This window comes from Malania oleifera, chromosome 3 (genome assembly GCF_029873635.1).
Source record: "Malania oleifera isolate guangnan ecotype guangnan chromosome 3, ASM2987363v1, whole genome shotgun sequence".
Classification (NCBI taxonomy): Eukaryota; Viridiplantae; Streptophyta; class Magnoliopsida; order Santalales; family Ximeniaceae; genus Malania; species Malania oleifera.
The window spans coordinates 29037729-29056172 of NC_080419.1; the positions used below are offsets into that span (position 1 = coordinate 29037729).

The 18444-nt window shown below is 34.3% G+C and overlaps 1 protein-coding gene across 1 annotated transcript; it reads left to right on the plus strand.

Annotated features, from left to right (window-relative positions):
• Positions 1-4109: 4109 nt before the first annotated feature.
• Positions 4110-7727, plus strand: LOC131151108 (cysteine-rich receptor-like protein kinase 2). Its single transcript, XM_058102310.1, has 7 exons — positions 4110-5359; positions 5657-5764; positions 5856-5995; positions 6077-6287; positions 6422-6656; positions 6754-6907; positions 7032-7727. The coding sequence occupies exons 1-7, from the start codon at positions 4591-4593 to the stop codon at positions 7362-7364; spliced, it is 1950 nt and encodes a 649-aa protein (XP_057958293.1). The 5' UTR covers positions 4110-4590; the 3' UTR covers positions 7365-7727.
• Positions 7728-18444: the final 10717 nt, after the last annotated feature.

Sequence of the window (18444 nt, forward strand, 5' to 3'; positions counted from 1 at the left end):
TGTAAAATCATTTTGGAGAAAATCTTGTGAGTTACTCAAAGGAGTTTGTGCACATATCTAATCTCATACATATTAGGCTTGAAAGCCTTCTTGTCTTACAGATTTCAAAGATCAAATTTCTCCTATTTACATTCTTTTGAATAATCTTTTAGAGAAATTTGTAAGGGGTTCTTGAAAGAGGCTTGAGTTTATATTCATTTCATATATCTAGCTTGAAAGTCTTTTATTGCATTTTGTGTTAATCTCAAAGATCAAACTCTCCTATACACTTCATCATTGAAAATTGTTTATGGAGAAAATCTTTGAGTAAATCAAGAGAGCATTGAGTAATATATTCATTTATATATTCCTTGCTTGAAAAGCTTTTATTATTTTGATTTTACACAAGGTCAATCTTAAAGAAAATTTTTTTACATAACTCTCTGTTTTACTTGGAAAAATATTTTGAGAGAAAAATCAAATACTCTACTAAGCTTAATTTTATAAATCATTGAGAGTGCATAATAGTTTTCAAACTTGTACATCTTAACTTTTGTGAAGCACTTTATTGTATGAAAATCTTTTACAAACAAGCCCCTGTTCGGGTTGATAACCGTGAGCCAAGTGAGGGTACATCACTTGAAGAGGGGGACTCTACCCTGTAAGGAGTGGTAAACGGTTCGGATTGTGAACCGTACTAAGCGTGGGGTATAGCTTAGAGAGGAGGACTTCATCCTACTTAAAGAGTGTGTAACGGTTTCTACTCCACCCAGTTAAGTGAGCAAGGTTAGTAAAATCTTTAGGGGGGGTTTGCTCAAGGCGAGGACGTAGGTGGGTATAACTAAATCTCGTTAAATATCGGTGTCACTCTCTCCCTCTCTCTTATCTCCTTTAAATTCCTACAAGTGTATGTTTATTTATTAATTGTTGTGAGTGCTTTACATACACGCATGTTATGTTGATTGGGATATTGTTGGGCGAATCGTTTAAATTATCTGTAAAAGTTTTTAAAATTTCAATTCACACTCCCTATTGGGATTACACCATTCCTCTCATTAGGGCTTTAGTGACGAAATGAAACCATCACTAATACTTCATTATTATTGACAGTTTCCAAAATCGTTACCATTAGTTAGTTGTCACCGCTGTTTTAGTCCCAATCTGAAACCGTCACTAATAAGTATTAGTGACGGTTTTCTATTATTAGTGATGGTTTCAAACCATCACTAGAGACCTTTTTTGTAGTGATAATGCACATATAAGGTATTTTTACCATCAACAGTATTTTCTCTAAAAGAATGTATTTTTAAAAAAATAGTTGACATATTTATGTGATTATAGAGATTCGTAATAGAGATTCGTAATCTATTTTTTATGATAATATTATTATTACAATAACAACAAAGATGACAAAGAAGACGATGTAATGCAATACATATTATCTTTCAAAAATGTGTATGAACACAAGTCAATATATACAAGCACGTGGTTGATATTTTTTCTAATTTTTTAAAACAAAATTAAAATCCTAAAGTAAAGTATTATTGTTATCATATTTTCTGGGTTTTAATTAATTCAGTCATACTTTAAAGAATGCAATGCAAAAGGCTATCTCATGTTATTATTACCAAGCTACATATAGGTAACAAAAGTAATTGTACATCCACAAAAGTCAACAAAACCCTTTGTGTAATATAAAACATTGGTTGCAGGGTTAATTGAAAAATGAAAAAGCTCTAAATGTTCTCTAATTTAAAATGTAATTAAATATTTACACTAAATTAATTTAAAAAGATTAAATTTAATGAAAAATATGCACTAATAAAAAAACATCAAAATAAGATGGAAGATTTTTTTTTTTTTCCCAAAAAAATTGTTCCTTCAAAAGATATCTATTAATTTTAAAAAAAAATTTAATCGCATTAAGTATGAAAGATCTTGAAAGAATGACTTCATAATTACATTATTCAAAGGGGTATATATCATTATATGTTAAACATAATTTATGATTTCACGGGATGCACGAAATCTTTTTTTTTTTTTGGCACGTAAGATGCAACGACTTGAAATAGTGTATAAAATTATTAATATAGGCAACATGAGCAAAATTGTGCCAATAAGTCAACAAAAAATCCTTGGAATAATATAATTTATTTATAGATTTTAAATGTAATAATCATATCACAATATCAACTATAATTTATTTATAGTTATTGGTGACCTAATCTTTTTAAACAGGAGTATTTTAATATTTTCACACGTTTGATAACAATATAATAAATTTTACTATGTTATTTGTTTTATGATAACAATATAATATATATATATATTTTATGATAATAATATATTTTATATAGCTGATTGAAAGTACTCTATTATAATTTATTTATTTTTAAAAATAAATATTTTGTGAACCAAACGTATCCTAAGATTGAGAGAAACATAATTGACAACAATGATGGTTAATTGGGTTGCATGCTACATTTTCTTCAAAAAACAAAATGAAAAAAATGGATAAATGTTTGTAATTAAAATTTCTTTGTTTTAGATTTATTATGTTAGAAAAATAATTTTAATAGTTCATATTTAATAGTTCAAATCTTATGACCCATTTTAATGTTTTCAAATATTTAATGAGACTCATAATATCTTAATGCATTAATTGTTGCCTTCACTCATTAAATTTCTTACTCTCCCAGATAATAATAATAGTGATAATAATAATAATAAAAGTCATTTCTTTTCTTTTCTTTTTTTGGATAAGAAAAAAATGATAATTTCATTAAAGGCGCATCACAAGTGCTTGTCTGGAGCCTATGGTGATAAGCAAGCAAGTGTGGGCCTCACATGAACATCTCAAGATTGTTGTTTTGTCTTCTCGCTATGTTTACAAGCTCGTAACAAACAACATGACTCAACTCGATATTAATTTCTTCCCAACTCTTTCTCCTCTCTCAACCCAACGAGGCAATAGCATTTTTGTTAAATAAAACTTTAATGACATGTTTGGTTTGTAGATATGAATGGGGTAGGCACAAAATGCAATAAAAATTTTAACCAAAATCATAACAAAATCAAGTGATAAATTCAATTATATTTCATTGTTACATAGCAATCATACACTAAGTTATTTTCGTTTGGTTTATTACATTCATGCATGTTAACTATGACCTGATATTTTTCAATTGCCATTTGTTTCTTTTATTTTTTTTACTTGATGATTTCGCATAATTTTGTGATTTAAAAGTATACTGTAAATTATTATCGACAATAAGAATATTATTAATATTAATAATATATAACATAAAAAATACGTCACTTTATTATGGTGTTAATAACTTTTCCGTACGATCTTTCAAGAGTTAATTGAGGTGCATAACTCCAAATTACAAAATAAATGAAATGATGAAAATTTTGAAATTTTATTCAATGCTTACAATTCAATTTTTATATTTAATTTTCTGAACAAATTATAAATTGATGTTGTCTCTCTTAATTTATAATATATATATATATATATATATATATATACACACACACACACACACACACACATAACTTCTAATAAAATTAAAATTAAAATTATATTCAAAACTTATTTTCTAGATAGTTGAATATTTTATGTCAGGTCAAACTTTAAAATCAATATATATATATATATATATATATATATATATTACAATTTTTACATGTAATAACAATTGATTTTTTAGAAGACATAATTTAATTATTGATCTCCAAATTTAATTTTTTAAAATTCACCATTGCAAATTGTCTATGTTTATATCATTTTGAAGTGATTGCTTTACCTCATTATATTTTCATAATTCTTCAGTAGTTTTGATATTTTTTAAATAACTAAAAACATATCCCACGATTGTTTTATATTTTATTGAATATTTTAAAAGTATTAAAATAGCTTTTAAAAAAAAACAATCCAGTACAAAATATTTATTAAAAGTTATATCAAAATGTATAAAAAAATTATATCAAACATATATCCAATTACATGATTAAATTTGTAGCTAATTAATAGGTAAAATTAAAATTTTATATTTTGAAAAATTACAATATAACAATATTCAAAAGTAATGGCGCGTAATACATACACTCTCGGTCCTCTTCTTTTCTCTCCCTCTTCCAGTCCGGCACCAGCTCTTGAGAACCAAATGCTCCCCATGCACAGTCCAACGTAACGGCTGCAAGCCTGCGACCCTCAGCCCATCGCCACCGGTTAACCGCCACGGGTCGAAGCCAACCGCGGTGGTCCGCAGCCTCCATTGTCTTTCGCGCTGACGAGCACAACCTTCCTTAGAGTTCACTTCCAGAAGCTAGCTCAATCCAATACAATTGAAAAAGAAAAAAAAAAACCAATTAAAATAAACAGAGGGCCGACTGTGCTGCGACGACTAATTGATAGCTCAGTTGACGGGGAATCCACCGGTCAAGCTGCTGAGATGATATGAGGTCATGAACCCTAGTTAGTCGCCCACCTAACCATTTCAAAATTTGCACATTAGGGGAAGAATTATCAGATCACAATCTTAATTTCGATATAAACCCAGATGGTGATTAAGTTTTCTTTTAAACCCCTTCGCTTAAAATCCTTAGATGGCGTTTTTAATCTTAACCTTGTTTGCCGCCGTCGTCTCTTTGGCACCTGTCGGCGGTGGCGCCGCCTCGAATGAAATTTCTACCACCATGGTCAGCCGCATGTGCGGCGGCCCTCAGGCCGCCGATCCAGAGACATTCGATGTCAATTTTGTTGATTCGATGGAGACCATATCCCAAAAAGTCGCCGACAGTGGTTTTGGGATCTCGTCGTCCGGCGACAACGCTTCGGAACGCGCGTACGGGCTCGGCCAGTGCCTGAATTACCTCTCGAATATTGACTGCAGGCTCTGTTACGCTGAAAGCAGAGTAAAGCTTCCTCTCTGTTTACCCGCAACCTCTGCTCGTGTATACCTAAACGGTTGCTTCTTGCGATATGGAAATTATAATTTTTCTCAGGAGGCAGTGGACGGTCCGAGCTCTGCCTATTGTGAGATCTCCAAAAATGTGACGCAGGTGGTTAATTTCAAGGAAATTGCAAGCGGGTTTGTTCAGAATTTGACAATTGGGGCTTATAGAGACAGGGATTTCTACAAACAGGGGAATGTTACAATTCCCAACTCGGGGATAACTGTTTATGGGGTTGCGCAGTGTTGGAGATCTCTGAATAGGAGTGGGTGTACGGAGTGTTTGGAAAGCGCGAGGCAGAGTATCGTCGGTTGTCTCCCTGGTTCTGATGGAAAAGCTTTGAATGTTGGATGCTTCCTTCGGTACTCTCTGGATCCATTTTTTGCAAAAACAGTGTCTTCGAGCGGTGGTTCTTCTTCAGGTAATTGATTGATCTTGGGTTATGCTGTTTGAAATCTAAATCCTTTTTATGGGTTCTGTTGCTTAAATTTCAAATCCCTTCTCTCTCTCTCTCTCTCTCTCTCTCTCTCTCTCTCTCTCTCTCTCTCTCTCTCTCCTTCCGATATACACACACAAACTCATATTGGGGGAAGATTGACAAAATTTGCAGATATGTCTGTTTTACAATTTTATGGAAACCTAGATTATGCATCGGGGTATGCAACTTGGGAAGGGTTTTGGATTTGAGGTTAAACGTGTTAATGGGGTTTTTAAGCAGCTCACTTGGCGATTGCGCTTGGAACAAGCTTTGCCGCAGCGATGGTCATAGTTGCAGCAGTTTTCCTCTGGGTGAAAAGGAGATATTCAATGGATGATGAATTCACATGTAATTTCTTACATTCAAAATCCCTCTGCCTATTGCAATTCAAAGCTTAGATTTGATTATTTCCATTCGGTAATTAATCTTTTACTTGCAGACATGGATGGATCTTCGGAAATTTTCAGAATGATCGCAGAATCCAGTCTCAGTTTCAAGTACAATGATCTGAAGAAAGCAACAAATGATTTTAGTCTGGAGAACAAACTAGGCCAAGGTGGCTTTGGCTCTGTTTTCAAGGTAACACGCGAGATAGCTGCGCTGCTTCTGCAAATTTTTAACATTTTGAGATTTATGTTAAATCTGAGTGTTTGTTTCTAGGGAATCCTACATGATGGGAGGGAAATTGCAGTAAAGCGTCTGTTCTTCAATACTGCACAATGGGTGGATCAGTTTTTCAATGAAGTTAATCTAATTAGCCAGGTTCAACACAAAAATCTTGTTCGACTTCTCGGTTGCAGCGTCGAAGGCCCCGAAAGCCTCTTGGTCTATGAATACCTCCGCAACACCAGCCTTGACAACTTTCTATTTGGTATGTACTAAACTTGAAGCTAGTAATGGTTTTTTTATTTTTCATTTTCAATTTTATTCAAGTCTTAATGTAGTTTCCATAAAATGCTACAATGATGGTTTCTGTTCTTTTTCTTAATCTGGTGTTCTCATCAGATATAAACAAGAAGAATTGTTTAGATTGGGAGAAGAGATTTGATATCCTCGTTGGCACGGCAGAAGGTTTAGCTTACCTCCATGAAGGTTCCGATGTCCGAATTATTCACAGAGACATTAAAGCTAGCAATGTTCTTCTGGATGAAAGATTGAAGCCTAAAATTGCAGATTTTGGGCTGGCAAGATATTTTGCAGAGGGCCAGAGTCATCTCAGCACTGGCATAGCTGGAACTATGTAAGGACTTACCAATACTTAACATGGCTAATTAATACATGGAAGTCTCAAAAATTGAACTTACATCATTCTTATGTCTATGGTTCTTCATATCCAGAGGTTACATGGCTCCAGAATATGTCATTCACGGGCAGTTAACGGAGAAGGCCGACGTCTACAGCTATGGAGTACTAGTTGCTGAAGTTCTCTCCGGTCGAAAGAATACTAATTCTGTATCGTCATCAGCTGAAGGCCATTCCCTTGTGTCACAGGTTTTAACTAGTTTTCATTTGCCTTTTGGTCAATCCTGCTAGCTAGGCAAGTCTCAATTTGTACATAATGGGCAGAACCCTCAAATGTCATGGCCTGAAGAGTATAATTGTTCCTCTCTAACAGATATGGGAGCTGTTCAATTCAAATAATCTGATCGAAATGCTGGATCGCGATCTTCAAGGGCAGTGTTCGGAAGAACATGTACTGAAGGTGTTTCAGGTTGGACTACTCTGCACCCAAGCATCTCCTAACCTTCGACCACCGATGAAGAAGATAGTTGAACTGCTGACCGCTAAGACCGGAGATCTTCCTCTTCCCTCCGAACCTCCTTTCATAAACATCAAGGGTATGGAGTTTGGGAGCTACGAGTACGAAATCTCTAATGGGTTCTCATCATTCGCCAGACCCGCGGCTTCCATAAACCAGCTGTCTGTGAGTATTATGCAAGCAAGATGATCTTCAGGGAATGCAGTTCTAAGTTCAAATGAAGATGCAATGAGCTTATCGAACTTTGGGGCTACAGGTAATGGGCAGCTAACGGCCTAACCAGTGTATCATATAGATTAGGGAAAACAAATGTAACATCTAGAGGACAAGGCTTCCATCGGCCGGGGCTCGTAAGGGCATGAAGTATGCAGTCTTGGAAGCCTGCATACTTCAAAAAACTGTTTGATCCCGGTTTCCATGTAACATCCTTACCATTGAGTCAAGGGTTGGTTAGGGCGATCATGTGAAGAATTTCTTTTAGGCAGATAATAAGGTTAAACAATTGCTAGTTTGGTGAATTTGGAAAATCTTATTCATTCTCTTCCACTTTCTGTATTATGATGTGTTTGATAGCACAAATTTTGAACCGGTGACGAAGACAGACAAAGGAGCTCATGACTTTTCAGTTCGGAAAATGAAAAAATACTCTGACACAGTCGAGCAGACATGGAATGAAAAGGTAACTTGGAATTCCCGTCTCTGTTTTTCCACAGGGATCAAATTCAGGTTAACTGAGGACCAAAGCAGGGAAAAATGGAGACCCCAGGGTCTGGTTTAGGTATTCAAACCTTCCCGCTTCGTTTTTGTTCTGAACTCCTAAATTTACTCTCCTTTAAAATTATTAGGTTAATTTCAAAGAGCGCGGGATTAATCATATGAATCGTAAAACGGACACATGGATATAGAGTGTGTAATCAAAAAACAAAAAAAAACAAAAAGCATGGAAAAATGGTGTCTGAACAATTTAGTCAGACTCTCTGACAATTTAGGCCGTTGGGAATGTGTCCCTAGTTAAGAATCCTGTTGAAGACCTTATGGTCTAAGATTGCAATGGGGACATTTGAAAGAATGATGACTGAATATGCTGCTGATCTAAAAAAGTGGCCGATCTGCATGTTGAAAATAGCAAGAGGACAATTGATATTGGCTGCGCTGCCAAAACGAATGAAACCGAACAGTCCTTTTTTTTATTTCTTTTTTTTTTCTTTTTTTCCTTAAATTCATAACTAAAAAAATGATAGATTTTTTATGAAATTTTTTAATGTATCCATTAATTTTTAATTGCAACATCCCGAAAAAAAAGTCCAGAAAAGAGTTGATAAGACTGAAGGTTCGATGGAGTTATCACTAACCTATTATTTTTTTAAGTGCAATTAATTTACTTAATTACTACTCGTTGATTGGTCTCTACACTAATCTTAGGCCAACAAACAAGTAGTCTCGGTCTATATATACGAGAAATAGGATCGAGAATTCAGTTATGTGATGGGAGGCACTAACATCTCCTACATATCCATTCTACGAACAGTACATAATTAACCATGAATTATTCTTAAACTAAACTAATGATCTTTAGTTAACACCTTAAAATATATATATATATATATATATATATATATAAATCTTAAAAATAAATATAAAGTAAGGTGTGATTTATGATTGTCTAATAAGACCTCCAAATAAGGGGATCTTATTAAATAAGTCACCTTCAAAAGTCAAAACTAATATAGGTGAGGTCTGAAACACTTTTTTACCTTTTGTTTAATCATTAAGATGCACACACATAAAAATAGAATATATATATATATATATATATATATATATATTCATCAAATTTGATTTAAATGAGTCTTTAAAATATTCCTATATTTTCAAGATTTTTTTTTTCAGAAATTGCTGAAAATTTTCCAACATTTTTTTTCAATTCTTTGGGATTTTCAAAGACTTTTTCTCCATTTTATTTATTTTTGTTGTCTTTATATTTCCTTTATATATATATATATATATATATATATATAAGCACTCAAATAATTTTTACTTATTTTTTAAAATATTTTTCCTAATTTCCTACTATTTTCCCAATTTTCAAAAGTTAAAAATCAATTTAAAAATCAAATAAATTAAAGAAATGAATCGAACAGTGTTTCAGGATTGGTCAAACTGGTTTAACCAGTCTAAACTAGGTCAACGAGTCAACTTAGGTGGAGTGGGTCAAATCAGGTTGGCTCGGTCGAGGAAGAAGGTCGCCACATGTTAGCTAGTGGTGGCGACACATGGCACATTTATTATTATTATTATTATTATTATTATTATTATTATTATTTGTTTTAAAAAATTATTGCAATAGAAGTGACGTTAGCATGACATCACCCCCACCACATAGCGAAATTCAACGGGTCTTAGAGGTTTGACATGGATCGCTAACGTGGCAACGATCCAGTTATCTAGAGAAAATACACATTGGACGGTCAGGATCACGCCACGTCGCTCCCCCAATGTGCGGTCCTAGGCATGCCACGTGCCACTGTCCATACGATGACACGTGTCTTACTAATTATTATTATTTTATATATATTTTTTAAAATTTTAATATTAAACCTTTTTTTCTCTTAATTTCTTTCCTTTTCTTCTTTGTCATCCCTTTCTCCCTCTTCTCACTATCTTATTCTCTTCTCTCTCTCTCTCTCTCTCTCATCTCTCTCTGTTTCTTCTCTTTGAATTCCTCTCTTTTAATGTTCCTATTTCACTCCCCTCTTATAGATCTCTCTCTTCAATCTCTCTGCTCTCTTCACTCTCTTGTTCTCTTCTCTTCTCTCTCTCTCTCTCTCTCTCTCTCTCTCTCTCTCTCTCTCTCTCTCTCTCTCTCAGAATTCCTCTCTTTCTATCTTCATGTTTCACTCTCCTCTCACAGATCTAACTCTCCAATCTCTCTTTTCGATTTCTTTATTTTTATCTCCCCTCACTCTATTTCTCACTTTCTTTGGTTTCCAGAGACTAAAGACCATGAGTAGAGAGCCTAGAGTTCCCTGCCTTTAGATCCAAACTTAGATCAATCAAGCCAAAGGTGAGCTTTCTCTGATTTCAAATTTTTTATTTATTCTTTTTTTTCCTTTATTTTCTTTCCTATTTTCTTTTAGTTTCTTGTGAACCAAATAGGGCCAAGTTAATTAACTAAGGTTAAGTTATGGTTGGGTTTAGATTTGGAATTTAAGTTAAGTTAATAACCCAACTGGGCCAAGCCGGTCAGGTGTCATTAGGTTAAGTTATGCTGAATTGGGTTTAGTGTCATTGGGCTATGTAGTTTTGGTTAAACAAGGTTAAATTAGGCTAGGGTAATTGGGTTAATTTACTTTTGGTTTTGCGCATAAAAATTGGACCTTAATATGGGCTGATTGGGCTTGGAAATTGGGTCGTCTAGACTGAACTTGGGATGATAGGTCAACGGATGCAAGTCAAGGTTGATTTAGATCCTGGGTCTTCGGGCTTGAACCCGAGTCAAGTTGACTTGAGTCTCTAGATCGGATATCGAGGTATTCGGATCTGGATTATTGGATATAGGTATTCAGGTTTTCAGGTCTGGCCAAATCCAAATTTGGGTACATGCTCTCGAATTTGGGTCCAAGCTCTTGGATCCAAGTCAATTATGTGAATCTGTTTGGTGAATTTTTGGGAAAATCTTAGGTTGTTCTGATTAAGTTGAATTTTGTTTAAAGATTATGCTCATACCTAAACTTAAATTACGAAATCTTTAAACTTCAAAATCCTGCAATTCTAATCATACCAAAAATTGAAACAAAATTAAACAAAATTTAAAGAACAAACCACTGTTCTTGAATTCCTATTTGCAATATTGCTCCTTCTCCTTGCACAAACTCCTCTAATTCTTTACTGTCAAGCCCTTTTCTAGCCTTTGCAATTGAACCTTTCAATCTTCTTGACTCACTCTAAAAAATGAGCAGTTCAAAAGTTATCCTAAGTATACTACTTTAGTCGTATAATAATTAGTCCAAGGGTCAGATCGTCTCCTTAGGAAATGCATTTTAATTCCAAACTCGTGTAATTCCAAAAGAAATTAAGAAAAGAAAAAAAATTATTGAACATAGTTCAGTCTTGAGATGTTTGAAATTTTGTGACTAAATTAAAACGAAGCAAAACATAAACTATATTACTCAACTAAATACAGAAAAACAATCATAGTTAAACCATTCAAACAGGAAATAGATCCTACATTAAAAATTTCGGACAAAAGCCTAAAGATAAAAACTTTGTTAATTAATCTAAGCATTCAACCATAAAAATAAAAATTCAATTAAATGCCTACTTAGAAACTAGACTTAACTAAACAAAAAATAATAATAATAATCTAATCTGACAATGATTTCATTGAAAACAAACTTTACTTTTCAACAACTTAAATAATAAATTAAACCACAATAATAACTAGGATCTCAACTAAACCAAACTCAAGATAAAAATGAGAAAGAAAAAAAACTCAACAAAATATTTAAATTCTAAATGAAATTTTTAACAAAGATAAACCAAACTTAATAATGAAAATTAACCCAACCAAAATTTACTCTAATAATAACCCAACAATATTTTAAAGTTTAGAATTTTAATTAAAATTCAACTAAAGATTAACAACGATCAACCAACTATTTAAATGCAAGAAAGAAAGAAAAAAATAAACTCAAATAATAAAGTCTAATAATTTGGAATTAATGATATTAAAAAAAATTAGAACTTTTGAACTAACTTAAAGAAAGAGAAGAGAGAGAGAGAGAGAGAGAGAGAGAAGTGGAGACAAGCCGTGAAGAGCCTCCTACTGCGGCTAAAGCTGCTACCCCCCAAAAGAAAAGTAAAAGAAAACCTAAAGAAAAAACTAGCTAAACCTACCAACCAATATTATATACATATATCCCCTTACTATGTTGACTTTTCAACCCCACAAAGAAAAACCTACAAACTAATACCCTACCAAACCTCTTCATGCCCCCAGCGCCTCTTCACGCCCACTTGCATGGCTAGGTCACAGCAAGACCCGGCCCACTTTATTTTTAGTTTTTATTTTCTTTTCTTGCTTCTTTTCTTTCCTTTTGTTTCTCAGCGCACAAAGCCAATTTTGACCATACTGAAATTTGTATCTTTTAAAGATCAAAACACAAAAGTTGTAGAGCTCTTTCTCATATTTTCCAAAATTTTAAATCGTCTCGATCGGAACTCGGACGAGAAAGTTACGCCCAAATTAAGAAATAATGCTGAAATAGTCCATAAAATAGCGTATGGTAACTTCACGTCCTATTTCGACCTTGATGCAGCCAGTGTCTTTTAAAATGAAAAACATGAAAATTGTAGATCATTTTCTTATCTTTTTACAGCATCTTGAATCATTTAAATCAGAGGTTGGATAAGAGAGTTACACATAGATTACAAAGTACCATCAGTTTTTAGCTTCCAATAAGTGTCCTGCAATAAAAGAATTACCAAAAATTCATAAATTACTCAATAAAATTCAAATATTATAAATATAACACAATATTAAAATATTGAGAGTAATTAGGCATTTAATCAAAAATATAATTCGTAATGCATGAATTAAAATACCTAATTACGCAATTTAAGCGCCTAATCACTTCTATTCTTCCCCAACCCTTCAATCATCACATTCTTCTCAAATACTCTCAAGCTTGCAATCTATTAATTTTCCCCAAGTTGCCTAACAAAATTCGCTTATCTTTTTCTCCCCCCCCCCCCCCCATCCATCTCTCTAAAGCTCACTATTTATAGGCCTGAGGGAACAACACAAATAACTTTGATTTGATCAATCAGCATTTAATTGATCAATCAAATTTAAGTTGAATTGATCAATTTACGTCTGCATTAAACTCTGATTTGACTCACATGATAATTGTATAATTTCCTATATGTCTAATTGTCAGTTTCTTTTGTGCTTGCATGTTTAAAGATGAAGATGGCCCACTGAATTTTTGTTTCATTTTTCTTTTTCTTTTTTTCATTTTCAATATATTCAATTTTTTTTTTGGCTTTTCCCCTATATTTGCATCATTTTATTGTATTTATATATAATTTCAAAAATTAAACTAAGAAAAGACTCAAATGGGCACTGAAATTAAACCTAAAACAAACAAACTATGCTATATAAGCCCCCAGAGAAAATGAGATGTCTATAGTTGTCCCTCTTTATAGATTTGTTATTTAGGATGACAAGAAGACATGTCTCTTGGCCTCTAATAGTAGCAAATCTATAAAGATAGGAGAGACAAATTTTGGACTGGCATTATACAGCAAAGCCCTGACAAAAGAAAATGCATGGATTTACAAAGAAAATGTAAATTTTCCTAATTTATGAAGAGACCACTACCGTGGATTTGGGAACTATGCCACGTGCCACTAAGGTAGATAAATCATCACAACTTGAAAACGAATGCTCATATTAGGGAACTAATGTCACATGCCTCTGAGACAACCAAAACAACTTGGAAATGACTACTTAGATCAAGGAACTACTGCCACATGTCTTTAAGATAGTCAAAATAATTTGGAAGCGACTACTCGAATTTGGGAACTAATGCCATGTGCCTCTAAGATGGGCAAAATAACTTTAAAGCGAGTACTCAGATTTGGGAAGTACTGTCACATGCCTTTAAGATATCCAAAACAACTTGGAAGTGACTACTCAGATTTGGAAAATAATGTCATATGTCTTTGAGATAGTCGAAACAACTTGGAAGTGACTACTCAGATTTGGGAACTAATGTCACATGCCTTCGAGATAGCCAAAACAACTTGGAAGTGACTGCTTGGATTTGGGAACTATTGCCACATGCCTCTGAGATAGCCAAAACAACTTAGAAGCGACTACTCGGATTTGGGAACTAATGTCACATGCCTTCGAGATAGCCAAAATAACTTGGAAGCAACTACTCAGATTTGGGAACTAATGCCACTGTCTCCGAGATAGCCAAAATAACGTGATTATTCAGATTTGAATGCCACAAATATCCAAAGTAAACAAAACAACTTGAAAGGAACTGCTCAAATTTTGGAACAAATACCCTCATACCCTAAGAAGAACGCAAATCATTCCAATTTACGAACGATAGTGAATAAAAATGTGAGAAGTGAAATGAAAATTGTTCACAAAATATATGAAAGAAATTTGTATGATATGAACACTATGATGCATGAAGTGAAAACACATCCTAATTCTACTTATGCAATGATTTTACAATGCATGTGAATTCTTTCCTATCACTATTGATGACATGCATATAGCATAAAGATGCACAAATTTCCTCTTCATGTATGCTCACGAACAAATGCCTATCCAATCAAAAAATAAGATTCTAAAACCAATCTTTGTCATGTCTCAAATGGGATAACCATTTTTCAAATTTCAATCTGTGGAGAAGAAAGTTTATGTTTTGCCAATGATGCCCCTATTAACAATCTTCAAGAAACTATGATCGTGAGTAGAAAATACCACTTGCATTGTCCAATGTGAGCGCCTTTGGATTTTGCCTTCCCACAACTTGGAATGTCATCTATCTTAGGCTACTTGTGACCAAGTTATTCAACTTAACCTGTTTATCTCAAGAATGTTGATTAACCAATGGTTTAATGGATTTTCCTGACAATGGTACCCTCTTAAGGACTACACTTTTACTATTTAAATCATTTTGAGGTTAAATGAATAAATATGCAATCAGACAAACAATCTTATTAGGGATACAAATGAAATGCTCAAACCTATCTGTTTACCTGTGTTGAGGATGTGGCTCATATTATGAGTGGAATGCATGCACTGGGAAAGCTACATGAAGCAAGTAGCAAGAGTAAGAGAGAAAGTTGCAGGAAGAGGGATAATCGTTGACGGTTTGGCCTATAACTGTCGACAATTTCATGAAGAATGTAGAGTACTACTCTCGGTTTCTAACCATCGACGGTTTTAATTGGCACACATCACGTAATTCAAATCGGGAGGCTAGTAGATTGGCTAGTAGATTAGGTAAATAAGAGGTTTTTCCTTTGGGGATCACTACAAGGATGGTTTAGATAGGATCTAAGATTCCTGTATGCATAGGGTTCATATATAATTAATGTTTTGTAACCCTATTGCAAGCTTGACATTGCTCATAGTGAGAATCATAGTTGCTGCTCCCATGGACATAAGAAAATTGTAGAACGACATAAATCTTGTGTCTTTTGATTGTTGCTTTCATTCTTATCATTACCGAGTGTTTGCTTCTTTAGTATTGTTCATCATTAAGTGATTGAATTGGTTTTTTGTTGTATTCATGAGTGTGTGAAAGGCACTTCCGCTGCACATCCGCGAATAACAAGTGGTATCATAGCTATTGGTTCACAATAGCTGGGGTCTCTTCGATAAAGATCAATGTTAACAAGTTCGATGGAACCAAAAATTTCAGACTTTGGCAGAGGAGGATGAAATGCTTGCTAGTGCAGCAAGGGATCGTGAAGGCTCTATACAAAAGAAGTTGAATGATATGAACAACGCAAGTTGGAATGAGCTAGAATCAAAGGTTGTGTCCACTACCCGTCATTGTCTGGTCGATGGCATGATGTATCACATTATGGATAAGGAATCACCGACTGCAGTTTGGCTAAAACTTGAAAGTCAGTACATCTCCAAGTCGCTTATTGACAAGTTGTATCTTAAGAAAAAGCTTTATTGGCTTAAGATGGCAGAGGGTTCGTACCTAACTCAACACATCAACACTTTCAATCAGATCATTAGTCCGAAGCGAGTTGATGTGAAGTTCAAGGAAGAGGATAAAGCATTGATGCTGCTGAATTTCCTATCGACGTTTCTTACATACGAAAATCTAGTTATGGAGCTAACTTAGGAAAAAGACACCCTAGAGTTAGAGGACATCACGAGTGCATTGTTGGGGTTCTGCCAAAGGAAGAAGGCCAACAATGAGGGTTCACATGCTAAATGGCTCGTGGCAAAGGGGAATTAGGATCATGCGAGGAGCAACTTTATAACACCCTGACCTGCCACGTGGGCCTAAGGTGCTACTTGAGTGACGTCTATGTACCTAATACCATATTTATCATAATAAATGCAACGAAAGTAATGAAACATTCTCCAAACATACATTACAAAAGTTCTAAGTTCCTTTCATACATAAAGGTTTCAAACATACATATTACAATCCGATCCAAAAAGGACAACTAGTTCGGTCCATACGACCATTATACAAGACCAAAGACTTACAACATAATTTACATACACCTGACTTCATACATCACTTCACAAAAACTACTATTTTAACTTTCACCTCCTTGTCTCACTAAGCACGATACCTGTTATTTCCTGAAAAGATGATTTGTATATTGGGGTGAAACACTTCTCAGTAAAGAGGATCAAGTTAATATAGTGTGTGGGTAGCATGCATTTAGTGCTTACAGAAAACATCCAATCTTCAGTTAACCGAAAATAACCATGTTACATCGTACATACTTTTCATAGTAAAAATACTAGTTTCATTTTTCCCGATATAAATAGTTCAGCGATATCATGACATCATCTACATAAATCTACAGATATGCATAAAAGACCATCCCTGGGACTAGCGACATGCTTAACCCTCATGGCAGGTTGTGCAACCCGAAGGCTGGACTAAGCTTGGGGTGATCAACCTAGACAAAGTCAAACATACATCTACGTCCTATGCAGGCATCCACAACTTGCTTGCGTGGTTCTAATTGCCCTACCACGTTCTGAAAGTTTGGGCTTCCAGGGAAGGTACACCCTCTAATAAGGCTAATTGACTAAAACCACCCACACCACTGTCGCAGTACAGTGTGGGTGCACATGGCCACATACATAATCTCTAGCAACAATACCATACTCATAACATAATGGTTCTCGAGGTTCCTAAAGCATATCATGAACTTTAAGTAATATAAAACCATATTTCAACTCATTTCATATAAAACTTGTCATAGTATAAAACTCGTCCCTTGCGGCCATCATATAAAGCTCAACCCTTGCCGTTGTCATACATATAAAACTCAACCCTCGCAGCCATCATATAATACTCCCTACGTTTTCACAAACAATTCTAGTATTTCACAAACATTCATAATTTGGGTTATAAAATAGTATATACATAACATTCACCAATCACACAATTTTCAGTATTTTAAAACATAGCCCGTAGGCAACCAGGAAAATATAGTATATTTGGTTTAGAAAACAAAACCAAGCTTCCTACCTTTCAGTTTTACTTGAAATAGCATATCGTATATCCTAGGTTTGAAAAATAAGTCTTTTGAATGGTTGGTTTTTGAAACCTCAAGCAGTTCAATTTCATTAAAAAGCTGACTTAACTTAATCCCCTTACCTACTTCTGAAAACGAAACCGAAATGAACAAAAAAACCAAAAAAACCTAGCTTTTTCAAACTGGTGAAACTACGAGATCTAGTGAGCCAGAAGGAGAGAGAGTGATCCGGGAGTAAAAGAAAGCCCGTAAGAGCCTTCTAGTGAAATAAAACCGAAACCCTAGCAGAGCTGAAAAAGAGGGATTTTGAAATTCCTAAAAAAATGAGCTCACTTCTATATATATATATATAAGTGAGCAGGCCCAAGAGAAAACCGGCGCCGATTTCCCCTTTTCCCACAAAACTGTCGTCGATTTTGTGGTTGACTCGCCCAGTTGACCCAAAACCGGCGATGGTTTTTCTCTCCTCCAAAAAATCGTCTACGGTTTTGGTCTTTCCAGCTGAATTTCTTCCTTTTTCTTTTTTCCTTTATTTCTCTCTTTTATATTTATTTTCTTCTATCTTTCAGGATGAGGTTTCTATTAACTTCCTAGGTGGATTGAGCATTGGTAGGCTCACCAAGGCTTGGGTCCTTAACTACCAAAGATAAAATGTATAGCTAACTAACCCCAAGTTCATTAGAACAATGAGTAATTCATGTGTCGATCCTCAAGGACTTCAGTGCAGTTGTTTACCACTTCTAGTCTAATTTACCACGCTTTGTGTAAAAGGAAAAAGGATGAGATTGTGGGTTTTTCTATTGTTGGAATTGGTGTATTCCCAAGAGTGGGGGTGAATTGGAAATTTAAACTTTTATAGGTCAATTTATATAAAAATCAATATTTCACAACTTAGGGTCTGTCTATGCAATACCAAGTGCATAAATAAAAATAATATGCGGAAATTTAAATCATGCGTTGTAGAGTCTCGGATAATTATAACAATTAAATAATAAAA

Excerpts from the sequence above, each read along its gene's own strand:
- LOC131151108 (XM_058102310.1), top strand. The coding sequence starts at position 4,591 with ATGGCGTTTTTAATCTTAACCTTGTTTGCCGCCGTCGTCTCTTTGGCA. Across the intron at positions 5,360-5,656 it reads GAGCGGTGGTTCTTCTTCAG|CTCACTTGGCGATTGCGCTT; the intron begins GTAATTGATTGA and ends GTTTTTAAGCAG. Across the intron at positions 5,996-6,076 it reads GCTTTGGCTCTGTTTTCAAG|GGAATCCTACATGATGGGAG; the intron begins GTAACACGCGAG and ends GTTTGTTTCTAG.